This window comes from Balaenoptera ricei, chromosome 13 (genome assembly GCF_028023285.1).
Source record: "Balaenoptera ricei isolate mBalRic1 chromosome 13, mBalRic1.hap2, whole genome shotgun sequence".
Classification (NCBI taxonomy): domain Eukaryota; kingdom Metazoa; phylum Chordata; class Mammalia; order Artiodactyla; family Balaenopteridae; genus Balaenoptera; species Balaenoptera ricei.
The window spans coordinates 73,514,770-73,536,408 of NC_082651.1; the positions used below are offsets into that span (position 1 = coordinate 73,514,770).

Consider the following 21,639-nt stretch of genomic DNA (forward strand, 5'->3'; position numbering starts at 1 on the left):
ACACTTCTGTTTCTAAAGCACATAGCCCTCTAAATTGCATTGTTTTCTACATGTTTGCCTTTCCTTGATTTATTTTAACATCTTTATTGGAGTATAATTGCTTTACAATGGTGTGTTAGTTTCTGCTTTATAACAAAGTGAATCAGCTATACATATACATATATCCCCATATCTCCTCCCTCTTGTGTCTCCCTCCCACCCTCCCTATCCCACCCTTCTAAGTGGTCACAAAGCACCGAGCTGTTCTCTCTGTGCTATGCGGCTGCTTCCCACTAGCTATCTATTTTACATTTGGTAGTATATGTCCATGCCACTCTCTCACTTCGTCCCAGCTTACCCTTCCCCCTCCCCGTGTCCTCAAGTCCATTCTCTATGTCTGCGTCTTTATTCCTGTCCTGCCCCTAGGTTCTTCAGAACCACTTTTTTTTTTTTTTTAGATTCCATATATATGTGTTAGCATATGGTATTTGTTTTTCTTTCTGACTTACTTCACTCTGTACGGCAGTCTCTAGGTCCATCCACCTCACTACAAATAACACAATTTCGTTTTTTTATGGCTGAGTAATATTCCATTGTATATATGTGCCACATCTTCTTTCTCCAAAGAAGATATACAGATGGCCAACAAACACATGAAAGAATGCTCAACATCACTAATCATTAGAGAAATACAAATCAAAACTACTATGAGGTATCACCTCACACTGGTCAGAATGGCCATCATCAAAAAATCTACAAACAATAAATGGTGGAGAGGGTGTGGAGAAAAGGGAACCCTCTTGCACTGTTGGTGGGAATGCAAATTGATACAGCCACTATGAAGAACAGTATGGAGGTTCCTTAAAAAACTAAAAATAGAACTACCATACGACCCAGCAATCCCACTACTGGGCATATACCCTGAGAAAACCATAATTCAAAAAGAGTCATGTAGCACAATATTCACTGCAGCACTATTTACAATAGCCAGGACATGGAAGCAACCTAAGTGTCCAATGACAGATGAATGCATAAAGATGATGTAGCATGTATATATGCCTTTCCTTTAGATGGTAAGCTCCTTGACATCAGTGTCTACGTCTTATTCCTACAAGGTTAGCATAACATCCAGCACATGATAAACACTCGAATATTTCTTCTCCACACAGACTAAAAACACTATGGGATTCAGATGCTAGGACTTGCCACAGCTTAACTATCTATAAATTTAACCAGAAGCATATACTGTGGGAGGCAATGATGAGATTGAGACTTACAAGGTGCATCCCTGTCCTCAAAAAAGTACACAATTTAATGTCTTAGGAAGTGTCATAAGAGTCTTCAAGAATCCATGATCTAGTTATGAAGATCAAAGTACTCCATCATCTTATCATAAGAGTCATGACATACAAACAAAGGCAAAATCACGAAAGGATCTTTTAAAATGCACTTGTCTGCATGATACGTTCACAACAGATTAACTGGGCATCAAGTCCAAGAGAAACCAGCTGTCTCCACCTTCAGGGTTGCAGTCAAGCAGTTAAACATCTGCTGGGCAAATATAACCCTGAACCCTCTGCACTCTGTGTCTACACAGTGGTGAGTCTTATCACTTACATCCTATGTAAAGGTGCAAATGAAGAGTAAAATATAGTCCACCAAATTTGGGGTTGCTTCTGGCATTTCCAGAAGAGGTAGGATTTTAATATGTTAGATTTGCTTATTAGTTACGTAAACAGCTTCACAGAACATTTCTGCAGAACTGTCTGGAGCTGTTCTTCCGTTCAGCTGTGTCATGACGGTGATGATTTCAAAGGAGGGTGGGTGGGGAAAGCCCTCTGAGGTTCAATATTATCCGGGCTGTGGATTCCACTTTCCAACTTAATTGAAAGTCTTATGGAATTCAGCTGAGTTACTCTCTTTGAGCGAGAGTCAGAAGGCCATGTCTTCATCATCTGGTGATGGCCAGGCTCACTCAGATCAAACTGAAAGCCTCTGAGTGAGAGCCCTGAGCTTTGTTTCAGGACTGAAACAAATATAAACTAAGACGAGACACTGGTCAAATGCATGGTGAAATGCAAAAGACATAAGGCACTAGTATAGGAAGTGCAGGGCTTACACATCTGAAGTGAATTATTGACAAATTAAACTCTCTACTAGGGAGATAGTTCATCTCCAATGGTCAAGGGCTTTACTTCTAGGAAAGCATATTTTCTTCATTCTGGGGATAAGTCCAATAATAACATGGAATTCCTACAATTATTTTGTTTTAAAAACATCAGAGTTTAATATAGACTCTGGCTTTTTTCGTCATGAGTTGACTTGCTCTTTTGGGCCAAAAATTACTGTGACAGAGGGCAACAGAATAGACGTTCTTTTCTTAGTTGAGAAAGAAGGGCTTCAAATATATTTCCAAATTTTTCTGCATGTGTTTAGAAACAGAGAGAATGCTACCATGATAGCATGTCAAGAGTCAGGAATGCTTTAAATCTGTGCTATGCTAATCCATATTTTACATATTGGATAACTTAATTTTATTTATTCCCCAAAAGCAGCTGGATAAATTATTCAAATTAAAGGGAACAACCAAAAAGTGAACTGAATTAGAGATACTTGTCTACTAAAAGATTAATCTTACCAAAAAAACCCCAAAACTGTTATTAAGTGCCGTCTTCTTCAAGACAAGGTCTTGGGAACAGATGGACATGATAATTAATTACAAGATTCTTAATTTGATAAAGTCCTTTTGAAAATGAATATTCAGGGATAATTTCCACTGGTTAGTTTCCATAAGCATGGTACATGCAACTTAATTACCTAGCACACTGTTAAGAGCATAGGGATCTACAATAACTGTTATTTGATGATCTAAAGAACTTAACACCGTCTCAAAGAACTAAGGGGGGGGGGGGCTCCCTGAGCTTTGAGAAGGAACCTGCCTTTTCTGAGCCACCTGCAGGAAGTTTCTGGCTTTGACATCCGTGTCTGGTTGGGCTGATGTGCCCTGTGATGACAGTCTTGTCCTCCGTGTTCCTGACCCTTGTGTAATCCTCCCGCCCACCCTCCAGGCCCTCAACACCCTCCTAAAGGCGTCAACCAGCAGAATGATAGGCTGAGGCTCTGGAGTCAAGACTTGACTGGGGAGCTCTGGAAAGCTGAATCACCCAAGTGTAAGTGTAGCAGCAAAGTCTTGACACTGTCCCTCCAAGACTATTACTCAAAAGTGGAGAGATGTTAATGGAGCAGAGGGTTACAATGGGACTTCTCTGTAAGAGCATACCTGTAGATTCCAAGCTTTGAAACTACAGGCAAATATGGAGGGATATGAAAAATGATCATCAGTCATTGTGTGTGTGTGTGTGTGTGAGTGTGTGTGTGTGTGTGTGTGTGTGTTCCCTTATTACCTTCCAAAGGTCTGAGACTTTTCTGAGACTGGCAGAGGTGATATTTGTTAGGTACTGAGTTCCTTCAAGCCTTGTCCCTATCTTATCCATTACCACCAAGCCCAGTGTTCTCTGTCTTCCATGAGGTTCTCAATGAGTCTTGGCCATTTAACTGAGCATTTCCAAATCTGCACCTTGTTTTCACTCACTGTAGCTTTGTGGTTAGATTAAGTTTGATGTAACTCAAGCGCTTCTGAAAGGAAAAGACAACCTGCCAAAGATTCCATTCTGTTGGCTTCAGCCGGGATGAGTCAATTTCAGGCTATAAATTCTGAAACCCCGGAAAGCTTCTTTTCTAAATATCTACATCCAGTCACAAGAAACAGCGTGCAGCAATCTGCTAAGACTCTATTATTGTAATACAATACAGTACCAACAAGACAGATTTTCTTGAGAGCACAGAGAAATCAGGATGGAGGAATGGGAACTAAGCATCCTAGATTTTCAGCCTGAAGCAGCAGAGTATGACTATCTAGATGTTGTGGTAAAGGAAAAAAAAATTCATGACCTTCGTTCTGGTCATGGGCTGTATATCTGATGTATCTTTCTGATACAATAGGGTTGGGCATCCTTCTTTTTTTCTTGTTTCCTTTCCTGGAATTATAGTGTTTGGAGTTGTTATAATATGACACGGTATGAGTGAGAAATTGTCTTCTAAGGTCAGTGTCTTACAAGACAGAAATAAAACTGAGGCTCAAACAAAGAGAAGGGAACTTAACTCAGTAGACCATTTTTTATTTTAAGAGACATAGAAAGAAATGGTGTAATCATAAAGTTAGGAACAGAGAATCTAAACCTCTTCCACAAATATAATGCCCTCTGTGTGTATACACAAGTTAGTGTGAAATAAAGAAAAATGCAATAAAAATATGGAGACGCTGGATAAAGAGGAGTGACAGGGAAGACAGACAAAGACAGACTTTACCTTAAGGAAAGTGGAGTAGCAATAGCTGGGGAGAGACAGGTACAAATACTGGTGTGGGAGCCAGCCAGCAGCCATGCACAGGCTGCTGGGAGTTCATGGTGGTGAGCGTGCAGGGGTTCGAGGATGCCACACCCAGCACGCTCCCCACAACGTACCCAGAAAGGCAGGCAGACAGGCAGAGATATCCACATTCTATGAGAAAGCACTTTAACACAGTAAGTCCTTGTCTTATGGATTCAGCCTTTGGCCACACAGTCTCTGCTCCTGCTATATAAGGGGCTATCTATTTACAGATATTAAAAAAAAAAAAACAACTAACTAGCAGTATTCAACTAGCCATTAACCAACAGGCAATCTATTTTGCTGGATTACCACTCAGCTTTCACAATTCAACCAGTTCTGAGCATCCTGGTTTAAATTATTAGTCTAAGAAAAAATTATTATTATTATTTCATTTTGCCTTTCCTATTTTTTTAAAAAGAAAATGGAAAAAAAGAAAAAGTAACCGTAATTCTTTTATGACTTCCTTTGGACTTTACACCCTTCCCATCATGATGAAAACCATGTATTTCTCCCATTATCTTCTGAGTTCTGGGATTTTCTAAAATTTTCCTTCTCATTTTTTTCTCAGGAGTCTCCTATCACCAGCAGATTGGGGTTCCCCCCCCCCAAAGGGTTTGGGAAAAGTCAAAAAATTTAAATTTAAGTAGAAGTTACTTTTGAGATCATCAAATCCCTCCTCCCCTCCTTCTCCCTCAGGTAAGAAAACAGACCCAGATGATGTGAGAGGCTTGTCCAGATTCATGCAGAAGTGGACCTGGATTCTAGAACTCAGCATCCAGGCACAGGCTCTTTCTGCACAGCACCAGGTGACGTGTGAGGGAGTATTCTTTAGCTGCTGAACGGTCTACTCACATGTACACATTTGCCCACAGACTACACTGTAAAAGAAAGTGTATGACATGGAATGTTAGGTCCCCTGAGCGGTGGGGCCGGAGAGGGGCTATGGGGAGTGAGCTCAGGACCACAGCAGTACGGTGCTAGCTGGTGATTTGTACTCACAAAGCCTGGCTCTGCCACTCAGCGGGCAGGACCCTTCCTGAAACGGGAGAGCCATACAACCCACCTCCTGCGGGTGGGGCAGCGCTGGGATTCAGGTTCAGCTACATTTTCACTGGAACTGTACTCAGAATCTAATGTGCTCAAGACATTCTATTAAACGTTTTAGAGAAAACCAAAGTCACATATTAGTCAACCTTTTAGCCTACAGATAATCTAAAATTTTTAATTACTTTGGACTAAGAAGAAAAAGTTAAAAATGCTTCCAAATCTTGATTTAAAAATAAAAGAGGATTTTCAGTATAGTCTCAGAAAGCAAGAGATATAAATGTTCTGGATATAGGTTCTGGAAGAGAATCAGACCCTTTAGTCAGAGAGAGGCTGCAGCCAGGAGGGAGCTTGGGAACCTGGCTTGATACACTGCATACAACCCAGGAGAAACCCTATTTTAAGTTTTTCAACATTATAAACACTGACTTAATTTATTTCCACCTCAAAATAACTAGATTGGATTTTTCTAAATAACTATTAAGGAATGGATATTTAGAGACAGAAATTGACAACAGAATGTTTCAGAACAAAAAGTTGTGGAAAAATCTCATTAAAATAAATTTAGAATGGGTGACTGTCAATAACATATTATATTCATTCATCTTCTTAATAAAAACATAAGAATAGTTACATAACAAAGCAAAAGGCATAAGGGTATTGAAACACTCATTTGACTTACAGTAAAAGGGAATACAGTAAAGGTATTACTTCTTAGATTTTTAACTAGTTAATTTCTCCCCTGTGAACCTGTATCTAAAAAGCCTGGTGAAAAATTACAGAGGCAAAGGGAAAACTCTGTAAAATGCAGCACATACATCGGGGATAGCAAAGGGTGAGGAGTGCAGAGAAAAAACAAAACAAAACATGATCTGGGAGCTTTCTTCTTAATAAATAGTCTAAGCTGGCCGACACAGGAGGACATGGGTTGCACAGAGGTACAGCCCAGGCTGGATCTACCCTCCAACCAGACCTGGTGGGTCTATTTCTCTCAGACAACTATCCATTCCAGAATCAACCATTACCGAGGGAATTACTATGCACGTCTTTGAAAGTTTTTTTTTTTTCTGTTTGTTTTAAAAATTGACCTGGTTTTATCAGGCAGATCTTATGGCGTCCAAAAATGGCACTCCCTGTTGCGTGATGAGAGAAAATCAAGATCAACTAGATAGTCACAACATTCCATAAGGAGAGGAGTTAAAAATAATGATTGGCTAAATGATGCTTAAAGTCGAGGTGGTGCTCAGAGGCTCCTAAATCATGTATCTACTCCCAGGTGAACTGCTGACTGGCAAGTGAAGGGAGAAGCAGAAACAGAGCAGCTGAGAGAAAGGAGGGCCCTGAATCCCAGGGCCAGAAGGACATTAGTCTTTGGAAAGAAGGTCGCAGAGCTGCAACACTCCACCAACTTTCGACCATTAGAAAATGAAACCTAAGGGGGCCCCTATTTTGATGACATGTATGTTATGGTGGATTAAAAATGGTCACAAATTCTTTGCAGCTTCTCCCATCAAGAGGTGGAATCCACTGCCCCACTCCTTGAACCAAGGCTCTCCCTGTGAATTGCTTACACTATCAGAATGCAGTGGAGGTCATGCTGTGTGACTTCCAAGTTCTTGGTCTCTTTTAAGGCTTTGCTACTTCCTCCCTTGCTTCTGCCATCACATAAAGGAGCCAGGATGAAGGACCACACAGGGGGTGACAGGCCTTTCCAGCCAGACATGTGAGAATGATGCCACCGTAGACCACCTTGCCCCAGATGACCCACCAGCTGGCTACAGAAGAACCTCCCAGTTAAAACACTGAGGCAAGAGAAATAATAAATCTTCACTGTTTTAAGCAACTACTTTTGGGGGTGCCTTGTTACACAGCAATGTGTAACTGAAACATGGGCATGCTGTGTTAATATGTACTATGCTGATATAAACAAACATGATGGTGAGATATAAATTCATATTCTTTGATATAGTTCCTGAACTTAAAAACAACAACAAAACATTGTATAAAAAAAAAAAAAAACTGCACTGGAGAGTATAGGGCTTTGAATCAAAGAACCTGGGCTGAAGACTTGGACCTGCTCTGTCCCTTGTACCAAAAAACATTTGTGATCTTGCACAAGTCACTTATTTTCTCAACCTCTGTTTTCATATCCATAAATTTCTCATGGAGTCAGAAAGATGACAAAATGAGGGCAGCAAAGGTAAAAAATGCTTTGTAAACAGCAAGGTACACTACAAGTTTAAGCTGTCACTGTTACTGCCACCTAGATGTTACTTAAAGACTTTCCTGTTTTTCCTTCCCTGCAAAGACATCATTTGATCAAAGCATCTGACATAACTTTCTCTTTGTAAGTTTCCTTTTGCATGGAGGCAATGGCATGCACACATGTACAAAGGGTCTTGCAGAGACCATGAGGTGTCATGAGCCCCATGGACAGTCCCATTTTTCCTTTTTGTCATCATGCAGGGTTCAGGCCCAATTTAAGGCCCAGAGCCACTAAGTCTCATTCCTTTTCACTATCTCCTGAAAGGTACGATGAGCTGCCGTATACCTCACAACATATTCTAGCACCAACAGAAGAGAAGAGGATGAAAAGAATTAGTGGAGTGCTTGGACACCTAAACCAAGTTGAGGGAAGGAAGAATTAAAAATGATAATTATATCACAAAGAATGATATCTAAACAGGATGAAGTTCAGGAGAAAAGACAGCAAAAGAGGGGACAATGAAGGATGGGCCATTAAGAAAAAGCAGAGACTCAGCAAGGGGAGAAGGACTAACGTATCCTTAGAAAGGGAAGAGGTGGGTGGGAGAACCAGTACTTGTCAGGCATGGAAGTGGAAAGAGATATCCATGCACCAAAAGGACATCTGGAGGGGAGTATCTATCACTTGGAAGAGCTCAGCTCATGTTCCATGAATGAATGAATAAATGAACTGAGAACAGGCAACTCAAAAGAAAATTCACAAAGTGAGCAAGTACTTACACCCAAACAGGGCAGTCAGAGGCCTTAATGGGTGACACAGTCTCACTGGGAATGGCAATTCCATTTGGATGGTAATGAAGGAGGGAGGGATTTATTATTTAAGATGAGGGCAGAATGTCCACAAATTCCTTTTTTAGTCTATGCAAGTATAATAAGTCCTACAAAAAAGGGGCTGTGACTTCCACCTAAGGTAAACCTCTACTGCTAAAGTTTCCAATATTTTACCTTACTCTGTCCTGACTGTAAAGGGCTTTTCCCCCTGAATTTGCCACACAATCAGTTTTGATCTCAAATGGCTCTAATTTCTTAACAGTGCTCTTTATGCTGGTAAAGGTCAAGTCATCATAACAGGGTTTTGCATATTCTAAAATGCTCTTCTTTATACCTAATCATGGTCTCAAAGAGAAAACCTTTGACGTGGATCACACACAAGGATAAAGTTAGGTAGTTTTCTTCTCTTAAAATACTACCACTATTGCAACATATTAGGCTCTCTTCTTTTTATTTCCACTTTCACGTGATTGTTTGGGTTTTTATTCTCTTATCAAAGTATGACCTGTCTGTCATCCTCCTTAATAAGCGGGAACCCATTTAATATGCTCAACTAGGTTAAGTCACAGTCTGAGTGTATTCTGCATTACTGATTCATTCGGAATTAATGCATACACAGAGGAAAAGAAAGAAGACACAATCCCTGACCTGTAGAAATGTCCTTTAGCTGGTGAGACAAGACTTTACCCATGTTAACAGTTACATAACAATGCAAGGAAGTATATGATTAATTGGAAACATGGACAGGATATGTTGGGAGTACCTAGGGAGTGAGACGGGTGTTGGCTGAAGAACAAAGACCTTGTGGATGAAGTAGAATTGAACTGGGAGTCCTGCAGGATGAACAACACTATTAGAAAAGGTAGAATGGAGAGATAAAGGCATCTCATGCTTTGAGAGGTGAGCCCATTGCCTGGAGTGGAGGATTTTTGCAATACTGAGAATTGGCCATAAAGAGGGGGGTTGGGGGGGAACTGCAAGGGTCTTATAGTGAGACAAGGAGTAGTATTACCACCTAATGGCAGGAAGATAATTTTTCTCTTCTTCAACATATAAGTCATCATGGTCAATAGTGGGCCTGTTCATTCATTCATTCATTCATTCACTCATTCATAAATGTAGGTTACCATTTTATATCAAGTCCTGTTCTATGTACTAGAGGCTATAAAATACTCCCTTCCCTTGAGAAGCACACAGAGTAGGAGAGACTGACCCAAAAAAATCAATGATTTCCATGTATTATGAAAAGGGCTATGATAAAGAGATACATGGGAATTAGATTACAAGGGAGCAGAGGAGAGACACCTAAGTCATCTTTAGGGGCTGAAGACTGAAAAACACTGCAAACAGAAGGAAATGTAGTCCTGAAAGAGGAGAAGTTTGTAGAAGGGGAAGGCAATCAGGGAAGAGCCCACTGCAAATGCAAAGGCCCAGAGCCCGAGACAGCTTGGGGGGTGGGGGGGATCCAGTTCAGGTGGGAACACAGGATGCATGTGGAGAAGGGGCAGCAGGGGAGGAAGGGTCACTGACTATTTAAAATACAGGAAACCAAAGAGCTGTGAGAACTTATCCCTCCCTGCAAATAATTTACCCTGGGATTTTTGGATGGCTTCCTTCTCCATGCTTCCAATTTCTTCATTAGAGCCACCTTTAACTGAATATCCTTTGGTTCTGAATGCCAAAGTCAAAATTAGGTCAATACGTAATAATCACCCTAAGGTTTATGTTTACCAGACTCACGGAAGCTTGGGGATAAAAACGGAAGGCTTCTACTTGAACCTCCTTTCCAAGGTAACATTTCTTCTAAGCATTCCTGGAAGGTGGCCATCCAGACGGAAAGAAGTCTCTCCGGCCCCAGGGAGCTCAGTTTATCTCAGGAAGCAGCCCAGTGCATGACTGTTCATCATTAGTTGTAAGAAATATTTTTTCCCTTAAATTGAAATTAAGTATGTCTTCCTGTTGCTTCTATCCATTTCAACCCCTTAGAGTGAAAAAAATAGCCTACTGTGCCTCCTACATGCAAATGGTGCTACATTACATTTGTAACAGTGAATTGAGAAATGTCCCTTTTGCTCTCTAAAGGTCTTGTTAATTGACAACTGGCTTAGTTTTGATTAATTAGGTGGTCTAATATCATGTGCCACCTTCCTTTTCATGAAGACCTTGAAGGGACATCTGTCACTGTTAGTAATACTCCATTTTCCTCCTTTACTGATTAGTAATACCTTACGTTTGCACAATACTTCAACGCTTTCCAAACATCTTCACATAAATTATCACAATGTAGTGTCGTAAGAAAGTGCTACGCCACTGTATGTTACCTTCACAAAAATCTCTGCACCTGTTTTATGATGCACTATAAAGGATAGGGCAAGTCCTGTAAAATATGTCTGAGAGAATACTATGGTTTCTGACACAACAATGGCTAGTAAATGTCAAAGAATTAACGTGTTTTAAGAGAAGGAAGAAGAAAAAAGTAGTTATCAGAACAAACTCTGGATGTCTACTTCAATCATGGACAAATGACTGATACTTTCCTTAACTACAGACCATACACATTCCTACCTTAGCAACCCATTTGTTTAATCACAATTACTCATGCAACAAACACGGATGCTAAGTGCCTGGCACAGGGACTGAGGGAGAGAGAGCTTAGATATGGGGGGTTAAGGAAGGTACCACGTTAACTCTGGATATTAAATGTAAAGCAAAAGTTGAAAGAAATGAGATGGCTTAGTCAAAATCATGACTTACTGACCTGGGAAAGATGGAGGGGAGGACCTGGTAGGGAAGAGGGGAGGGCACTCAGCAGGGGAAATAGAACGTAAACCCTGTGATTCCAAGCACGGTCTTTCCCAAAGCAAAGCACAAAGTACCAGCTCTACGGTGGTGCTATGAAGACGGTCAAGGATGGGGCCTGGGGACCCTTGCGTTCTGGAGTAAGTCTGGCCCTGCAGGGTTAAGGGCATGTCCTGCTACTAAGACTAAACTGACAGCAGCTTTTTCCCCACCAAGCCAAAGAGAGATGTGCTTGTTCCTCCAGAAAGCATTATAGGAATTTAAACTCCTTGTTGCCTCAGCAAGTTATAGGTCTGGGTAGATGTGTGATTGCAAACGTCAAGGATCCCTGGGGAGCAATTCTATGATGCATGCAGTGTTTCACCCCATTGAACACAATGGTTAAACACCTGTAAGATTCACTGCACAGGATCAAATGACATGCCTACTATGGATCGATACCTTGCTGCCTTCCCGGCTCCAGACTGAGGGACACACGTGCCTGTTTAGTTTGCAGCCTGCAAAAGTGCACAGGCACCCCAACCTGAGGAACCTCTAAGGATTAGGGACTTAACCTGAGGACAGCTGACTTTGGCCCCAGGAACGATACATGGAACTACCAAGTCATAGTAACCGTTCAGTGACTTCTCCATAGAAACAGGAGGATATTAGGGTTCTCTGACCCTTGGGGAAAACAAACGGCATGCCTGAAACTGTGCCTTTCGTGAATGCTAACACACAGGACAGAGGAGAAAGCGTAAAAAACGAATGACGGACCGACCTTGTTGGCAGGGTGCAGCAACCATCCGCTGTGAGTCTGACCTGAGTTTCGTAGCTGTCCAGGGGGCACACGGCCTGCTGAACGGAGGGACACTCCACAGTGCTGCAGTCCACGCTGAAAACTGGGGGGCAAACAGAGGCACCATTCACCGTTACGTTTCCTTGCATTTTGAGTCCCCAAATGAAACACTGGCTCTTCAAATTTCTGTAGTTTCCTTGCTTCCTGGAAACCCTGTCTTAGCACTGGCATTTTCATTTCCATCAACGTTAGAGAACTGTAATATGACCCAAATCTTCTGTTCAAGAAAAGAAGGGAACAAGACACTGAAGAGTTAAGATGCAGACACAGAGAAAGACAGAGAGTTAAACCAGTGGTGGTTCTGTGGATGGTGACGATCAGCCCGAGGCATTTCTGATGAAACAGTTCAAGAGATGAACAAGGGCTTGCTTGGCTTGAGCATTTACCTAGCAGTTAAAAAAAATCTGACCCATGGTTAGAAACTTTGGAAGAGGAAATCTCTGCAGTCCAGACCTATTCACAGACCACATTAGAAATGCAGCCACGAGAACAAAGATGTTAAAAATACCATAGATCCAGAAACAGCTGGGACATGACTACAAAATAAATGTGGCAAAGAAGCTGAGTAAACAGTCAAAGATGACTTAGCACATGCTATAAAGCTAAAGGACGGATGGTGGGGAGCTGGCAAGGAGGAAGATTGGGGCTGAGTATTTCATTATAAAATGTCTGGCATTTTGATGCATATATTTATCTAAAAATAACTTTCTGTTTTATGTACGATGATTGTTTTTAAATGTAATACTTTAAAGTGACAGATATATCTGCAAATGAGGATGATGACCTCCTCTGGGGGAATGAAGCAGGCAACCACAGTACCATAAATTTTAACCCTACTGCCCCCATCAAGCATACTTTGAAGGAAGAAAAAAGAAGAAGAAAAGAGAAAAAGACAGGGTCGCTCTCTGAAGGCACTTCTGTACCAGTGGATTATCTGGTTCTCTGGCTGGAGGGCAGAAGCCAGGCTGCCATTAGCCCAGAGGAACAGGTTTGCAGCACCCCACTGTCAAGTGGTCAGGGTGGGGCGGGGCACGGGGGAAGGCTGGCCGCCGCCGCCCTCTGATGCAAAGCAGCGAGGCTGCGGGGACCAAGCCCGTGCATACCTGGTTTGCACTCATAGAGGTCACAGCACTCTCCCGGCTTCCCTGAGGCTTTGGACACAAGTATGTTCAGGTATCCTGGCTGGCAGACTTTCCGCAGGCAGCCCGCGGGGTCGCACACGCAGCGGCTGGGGAGGGGGCAGCACTCCCCGGGGGGTGCGTAACCCTCGATCAGAACGGAGTCTTCAGGACAACGCGGAGAGAACTGGACTTCACAGCGGGCCTTGGAGCAATCTGGCTTCTCTTCTAAATGGGAGAGAAAGAGTTTAGCACAGGCCCAGGGGCAGCATGGGGCACTCTCCCCATAAGTGCAGGCAGCCCTGATGATAGACTAACTAACAAAGAGTACAGCAGGGACAGAAATCTGGTGAGAACCCTCAAACACAGCTAAGCCGCCCATGGAAATCTTTCCCGTGACCTGCTCATGACACCAAAGCGAGAGGTGGAAGCTGCCTTCTCCATCGGCCCGTCCCCTCCCTTGTGTTGAACAATCCATGTCCAGCACATGGATCAGGTGAAGAAAGGTGGAGGGAAGATGCCTATGTGATGTGGAGACTCTGAAAACGGGACTCAGTCACTGACCAAGGGAAAAATCTTTAAGTTTAAGAGGAGTTTTAAGGGCCGTTCTTTGAAAACAGTGTCCATTTAAACACCAAAACAGGCCCACAAATACCTAATGGCTGTTTTGGGGACTGAGGACAAGATGGATGACAATCACCACGGAGGAACTTGACCTCCAAGCTCTGAAATTTGAGGAGATGAACAGACTAAGATGATAGGAAAGCTTTAGCAAGATGGATATTGAGCCAAATTCCCATGTAATTTCCCGAAATGGCATCTGGTGTGTTTCTATCCCTAGCAGAAATCCATCAAATGTACCTTATTCTCCTTTCTCCTGTATTATGTCACCAACCTATTGCTGCACTTCCATTTTTACAGATAAGAAAAATAAATCAAGCAAAGCCCTAGCTTCTGGAGCCCCAGTGCGCAGCTCAGTTTCTTGGTTTAAGCTTTAAAGAAACTTATAGCCACATTAGGCCCTTGTCAATTGCATTATTATGAACTTTCATCAAATCTTTAACCGTGGTCATTTTTAAGTCTTTTGTCATTTACAGACAGTTCTGGGTGTACTCTGATGCTTCTGCAAAAATGTTCCTATAAAAGGGTTTCATCTTCAAGGAATTCATGGAAAAGACTCTGACAAGTACAGGTTTCTGATAACTGACTATCGTGCTGAACTGAATGAAGAAGCATTTTCAGAACTCTAATGGAAAACTGATGAACTCATAAAAGTGCTAACAAAAGATCAAGATGAAAAAAAAATTAATTACATGGGACTGAGTGAACTGATGAGGATGATTATAATTTTTGTGACTTTCTGTTTGAATAAAAAAAAAAATCCCACAAGGACTCAGAGGCAAAAAATATACAAATCAATTTTCACTGCAAAGTAAAGGAGCTGTTACAGTGGAGGATTACTGGACTGAATGTCAATATCATGACATAGTATGAGTGTGTTTCGTGTTTGGTAATTGCAATCATTGTTGCTTTTGTTGTGATCATCCATTTACAATGCTTGGTGTCAGTTTATTTATCTCTTGTAAAAATAAAATACAGTGTGTGTGTGTGTGTGTGTGTGTGTGTGTGTGGAAAAAAAAAAAGAAAAACGTTCTGGAGGTGGATGGTGGTGATGGTTGCACAAACAATGGGAATGTACTTAATGCCACTGAACTGTACACTTAAATATAGTGAAGATGGTAAGTTTTACATTATGTATATTTTATCACTATTTCTTAAAATAAAGAATAATACCTTTTTAAACTCAAAAAAAAAAAAGTCTGAAATAAACCAAAAGCACATCATCATGGCCTCATGACCTTGAGTGGAAAGAGTTCGGAAAATGTTGGGTGAAAATAATGCCATGTAGTATTGGGGTACATTCATAAGCTCTGTCTTTCCTAAAGTAAAACCCACAAACAATCACAAAGCAGGGTTAGATGCAAGAGGTCTCCTAGTTCAGCCTTCTAAACTAAAAATTTTAGTCTATTTTGTACATAAAGAACCTGAGGCCCGAGAATTCAAGCGATGTGTCTAAGGTCAGTGGTAAAATTAAAGCAAGAATCCAAGCTTCCTGACTTTCAGTCCACTTAGCTCTTTATATTACAAAAGTAGGTCTATTTTCAAAATCAAGTGTCCCTCAGGTCATTTCTACCTTGATTGCTGTATCTTTCATTTCACCGTCCATCTTCCTTGTGTAACTATTTCTTGTTTAATCAGAAGATAGCACAGGAGAGCCTTCATACTCATAGTTCTGGTAAATTCATTCAAAAATATTTCTTGAGTGCCCGCTGTTCCAGCAGCCTGGGACACACCACAAGGAAAACAAACAGAGATCCTGGCCCTTATATAGTTTACAATGCACTGGAGGGTGATATAAAATAAACAATAAATGTTATAAATAAGCAAACTATATAGGAGCAGAGGATGATAAGTGCTGGGTGGGGGAATAGAACAGAGCAAGGGGGAATTAGTGCATGGAAGAAGTGGGGGGCAGTTACAGTTTGGTCGGGGGACTTCCCCGGTGGCACAGTGGTTAAGAATCCACCTGCCAATGCAGGGTACATAGGTTCGAGCCCTGGTCTGGGACGGTCCCACATGCTGCGGAGCAACTAAGCCCGTGCGCCACAACTACTGAGCCCGCGTGCCACAACTACTGAAGCCCGCGCACCTAGAGCCTGTGCTCTGCAACAAGAGAATCCACTGCAATGAGAAGCCCGCGCACTGCAATGAAGAGTAGCCCCAGCTCGCCGCAACTAGAGAAAGCCTGCGCACAGCAGTGAAGACCCAACACAGCCAAAGAAAAATTGAAAAAAAAAAAACAAAAAACAAAACAATTTGGTCGGAATAGGCATCACTGGGAAGCTGATGTTTGAACAGATTTGAAGGAGTGAGGGGTGGGCCATAGAGATACCTGGGAGAAGAGCACCCCAGCAGAGGGCACAGCTACTGCACTCCTGCGTGTCCCAAGAGGAGCAAGAGGCCAGTGTGGCTGCAGCAGGATATACAGAGGATACATACACCCAATTTTCATATTACAAGCCCAAGCAACTGTCTTCAGAAGAGAACATACTTAAGAGGAATTCCACTCCTGGATCCCCATCAGCGTGGGCAGAACAAATCAAAGAGCTGAGGAGGAGAAAGCGAACCTTGGCTGTATGGGAGATGGGAGTGTGGAAAGCACACTGAGTAGATGTCTTATCTGTCAAACACAAACACGTGGTCTCATAACTAATACGAGTGCCATGACTTTAACTGCAAACTGCGCTTACTTTCTACTCTTGTTAATGTGCTGCAATTAACTTATTCTGTATCACATTCTATTACATTCTTATTCTAGAAAATATTCGGTATGCATAATCAGACTTTTAAAACATAAGCTTCGGGGCTTCCCCGGTGGCACAGTGGTTGAGAATCTGCCTGCCAATGCAGGGGACACGGGTTTGAGCCCTTGTCTGGGAAGATCCCACATGCCGCGGAGCAACTGGGCCCATGAGCCACAACTACTGAGCCTGCGTGTCTGGAGCCTGTGCTCTGCAACAAGAGAGGGCGCGATAGTGAGGGGCCCGCGCATCGCGATGAAGAGTGGCCCCCGCTTGTCACAACTAGAGAAAGCCCTCGCACAGGAACTAAGACCCAACACAGCCATAAATAAATAAATAAAATTAAAAAACAAAAACAAAAAAACACATAAGCTTCAAAGAAAGATGTTTTCATGAAAACCCAACATATTAGATCTTCCTAGTTATTCTGCTCTTTAAGTTTCCTTTAACAGTCCCAACATTGTCACTGACTGGTATGTATTTTGCAGCTCAAGCCCTGAGAGATTTATTTACTTCTGAAGACCTGCCTTAGTAACACACGCGGCATAAGGTAGGCTACCACAGACACTGTCTGAACCACAGTCTGAAATGATTTAAGAATGTTAAAAATGAGGATTACATCTTATTATAAATGCTTTTTCAACTTTTCTCAGGATTCATATTGGGTTTCCCTTTAATTTACTAATATAATCAATTAGTAGATTTTAAACCAGCCTCGTTTTCTTAGAATAAACCCTCTTTCTAAAGATCCAGCTGGGTGTGACTTCCTAACATATTAAGACTTTTAGATTAATAAGCTTGAGTAATATTAGCCTGCGGCTCTCTCTTTTTGTGTGTGTGTGTGCTGGCCTCATCCGGTCTTAGCTCCAGAGTTATACTAACTTTTTCAATGACCTGTTTATCATTCTACCTCTTTCTCGGCTGTAAAGCAGTTCAAATACCACAGGAATTATCTATTCTTTGATGTTTTCATATAACTCATGAACCTATCTGAACTCAGTATATTTTTAAAGGAGGAAAGGACAGATTTCTTTGTTGGTTATTAGATTATTCAGGTGTTCCACCTTTTGTAGAATTATCTATACTAACATATATTAGAAATATATATAACATATGTTTATATATATTAAGAAATACCTCATTCATCTAGAGTTACAAACTCATTTCAGGCTTTATGGAGCAAGCTTTCTTTTTTGTGGTTTATGTGTTCATGGGTTCTCTCAAGTTTTTGAATCTCTTCCTTCTTTGTCTTTCAGATTGTTTAACTGGCTTTTCTCTAGGTTTAAAATTGATGCTTAGTTCACTTCTATTTTCTCAGAAGTGTGAATAACTTTTTTTTTTTGAATAACTTTAATTATGATTGTAATACTTTAGCCAAATATTGCTTTGGTTATATTCTAATTTTTGATACGTACTACTCTCAATGTAACTCATTTCTAATTCAATTTTGATCTCTTCTTTAACTAAAGACTTTTTAGGACAATGCTAATAAATTTCTGCGTGGCTTTCCTTTTTCCTTTCCTTCTCCTTGGCTTTCCTTTTCAGTTTAATTTATGGTTTCACTGCCCTGTTGCCAGAAAATGTAGGCTATACAATTTTCCACTTCTGTTAATTTCTTGAGTTTATCTTTTGTTTTTGTTTTTTTGGCACGCGTGTATGTACATGTGGCCTATGGTCAACTTTTTGAATACATGAGTATTTGAAAAGGACATGTATTCTCTGTTTATTGAATCCAAACTTGCGCATCTATTAAATCAAGCTTAATTATGACATTCTGCTCACTTACATCTTACATTTTTAAACTGATTTCCAAGAAGGATCTATAAAAAAATCTCCCACTATGAACCAGCAACTTCTCCTCATATTTCTAACAGTTTTCACTTTAATTTTTCAAGGATGTGTGGTTAAGTTCATGACTAGCAGGCAGAAGATTCAAGCCTGTTATACTGACTTGGCAAATTGTAAAGTGATGCTTTCAAAGAATTTAGATTTCTAAGATCTAAATCTTTCTTTCTATTTTGTAATCGTTAAGTGTCTTAGCTTTATTCTCCTCTTCATTCTACCCTCTATTCACTTTTCAACAGATTATCTAGAACACTCACCCAGCATCCTTCCCTTCCCCCATCATCAGCCTGTCACTTGAACCCAACTATGGTTACCATAGCACCAGGAATTGTTTTTCTAAAACCTTCTTTCTCAGCCTGTTTCTAAATAATTCTTGCAGTCGATTTCATTTATTCATCTGTGTCTCCATCTCTCCTCCATGGAGAAAATAAGGAGAAAACTACAGACACACCATATATTTTCTATCATTTAGAAGGCTTTTCTGACATTACCTCTGAATTTTAAATTTTATCCATTTGAAGAGAAGCCTCTCCTTACTCTTTCCCTATGGTGTCTAACAAGTCTATATATAGTACTTAACTTAATTAACAAGCTCTTCAGTCTGGTTGCCCGGGCAACACTTTGCAACTGGCATCTTAAAACAAAAACAAAAACAAAAAAACTGCCCCAGATATAGAAAGTCTAGAGTGACAGGATCACTTGCAACAGAGGTAATTAAGGGAAATAAGCTGGTTTCATCATATTAATTATCTCCCTTTAAGAGGTTAGCCCTCAAAATATTGACAGGGTCACCCAGTATTAAAGTGACTTTACAATAATAATGGCAAGTTTGTATCAATCCTAGTCACTTTAACCTGCATCTTGGCCAGTTGTAGACTTTTTCCAGGTCCATAAGTCAACAGGAAAAGTAAAATCATGATCTACAAGCAACAAATGCATTCAAGGGTTTTCTGCTTTAAACACAGATTTAAAGAAAACCAAAGACGAATGAAAAACCACTAAATGGAAAAAGAAAAAAAAAGAGAAAAATTATACTGCCAGATTCTCATTCTAGCTATTTAATTTCTGTAGAGTCTCACACATCTGACACTGAAGCATTCTTCCTCTTTCAAAACCTCTTAAAATGGCCACTTAAAAATAACAGCAGATATGCTGCACGCTTACTAATGGAAAAACAGGCCACATAAAATGGACCAGTGAATTTAGACAGGCAAATACAAAGTCAGTGCTGGTGGGTACTCTGTGCTTTGCTGAAATCTATCCCAATTCTCACGTATACAATCCACATGCACACAGGCAACCCATCATCATTCTGAGACAATTCTTGGGAGTTCCAACTATGGAGCTATTTCAAGGGACCCCAAATTTGGATTAGAACTAATATCACAGAATTTAGTAGATAGAACGTAGAGTTAAGAGGGGAAGAGTTTGGGATCACTGTTTTCCCCATACCTTACTCTGGTAATCTCCCTCCTTTATAACCTCACTCCTTTAGAATGTGAAGTCCTGCAGTAGCTATGGCATCGGCCTAGGGTATCACAGTGGCCACTAGGTGGTCCTGGGAGACACACCTCATGGTACCAGCTGAGATGCAATCTATGAATCCTTCCTTCACCCATTCATTCAGCACGTATCTACTGAATGAGTTCCATGTGCCAAGGATTCTAGGCACAGGGCTTGGAGCAGGAAATAAAACAAAGTCCTTGCTTGCCTTCCTGGATTTACCATTCTAGAGGAGTTACATAATAAACAAAGAACTACACAGCATAATGCCAGACGGTGACAAATTCTTTGAAGCAGAATCGACAATACGACTGTAATGCATTGGCCAGGTGGGTGACGCAGGTCTCTCTTGAGGACATGGCACATGCACAGAGACTTGAATGAAAGAAGGGGGAAGGCAGGCAAACTGCAGGGCAGGGGTGTCCCAGGTGCAGGGAACAGCAAGAATAAAGGCTCCGAGGCAAGAACAAACCTACTCGCCACGTAGAAAATATCTGTCTCATGACTGTTAAGAAGAAATCTGAATTAGTATAATTCACAGGTAGAAAATACCAGTAAAGACTTATAAGAAAAACATTTTGCTGGATGATGTTTCTTATTAAGGATTCAATTCTCATGATCATGCTAGAGCAGTGAAAGAATATCTACCAACTAGGCACCTTCTCCGTGTGAGGTGCCATGCCTCGCCTCGTGCTCACACCCCTTCCCACTCCTGTGTGAAAGAGATGAAATCGGCATTGCTACTTGGCAGATGAGGAGACAGGAACAGAGAGACTAAGAAACTTGGCCAAGGTCACAAAGTAAGTGGCAGAGCCTCCAAAGCACGATCTTCACACTAGTCCACAATGCCAAGAGCAAAAGTAACTTCAGCTTTCCTGGTATTTGTATGTTGAGTCAATGGCTACATTTTTTGCTCAAGTATAGAATGCAAAAGTCATTTGCAGGGACTTCCCTGGTGGCATAGAGGTGAAGAATCCGCCTGCCAATACAGGGCACACGGGTTCAAGCCCTGGCCCGGGAAGGTCCCACATGCCGCGGAGCAACTAAGCCCATGTACCACAACTACTGAGCCTGCGCTCTAGAGCCCATGAGCCACAACTGCTGAGCCCGTGTGCTGCAACTACTGAAGCCTGCGCGCCTAGAGCCCGTGCTCTGCAAGAAGAGAGGGCACCGCAATGAGAAGCCTGCATGCCGCAACAAAGAGTAGCCCCTGCTCTCCACGACTAGAGAAAGCCTGCGCACAGCAACGAAGACCCAACGCAGACAAAAATAAATTAAAAAAAAAGTCATTTGCAAAGATAAAGAGGTTCAGGGTCTTCAGCTGTGTCCTCATCACTTTCTGGTTGGCCATCCTCCCCATCTCATTTGCTTCTTGGCCATACAGACATAAAGGAGGAGCTCTCTTATACCCAGCACTATTTTGTTCTGAAGACTTCTACTACAAGTGCAAGACACATGTCATCCCTGCATTTTTAAATTTAGAGGCTGACTCCTTTAAAGTTACACTGTGAATTCTTTTCATTCACATTCCATGATTTTATCATAACCTTTTTCGGCAAGCTTCGTGGTGAAGACTTGTTCCACACAACCATAACCCCGAGGGGAAAAAATTAGGCTTGTTGATACAGTCCCAGAAATATTTCATATTTCTGCTCGTTCGGAAACACCAGCTGTACTTTCCCAG

At 41.4% G+C, this 21,639-nt stretch overlaps 1 protein-coding gene across 1 annotated transcript in view; it reads right to left on the reverse strand.

Moving 5' to 3' along the window:
* Nucleotides 1-21,639, reverse strand: part of CRIM1 (cysteine rich transmembrane BMP regulator 1) — a 205,158-nt gene that overhangs the window by 95,723 nt on the left and 87,796 nt on the right. The window contains exons 3-4 of the mRNA XM_059943606.1: nucleotides 13,231-13,473; nucleotides 12,050-12,170 (exon numbers count right to left, since the gene is read on the reverse strand). Coding sequence (XP_059799589.1) covers nucleotides 12,050-12,170; nucleotides 13,231-13,473 — 364 coding nt within the window. The remainder of the gene's footprint in view (nucleotides 1-12,049; nucleotides 12,171-13,230; nucleotides 13,474-21,639) is intronic.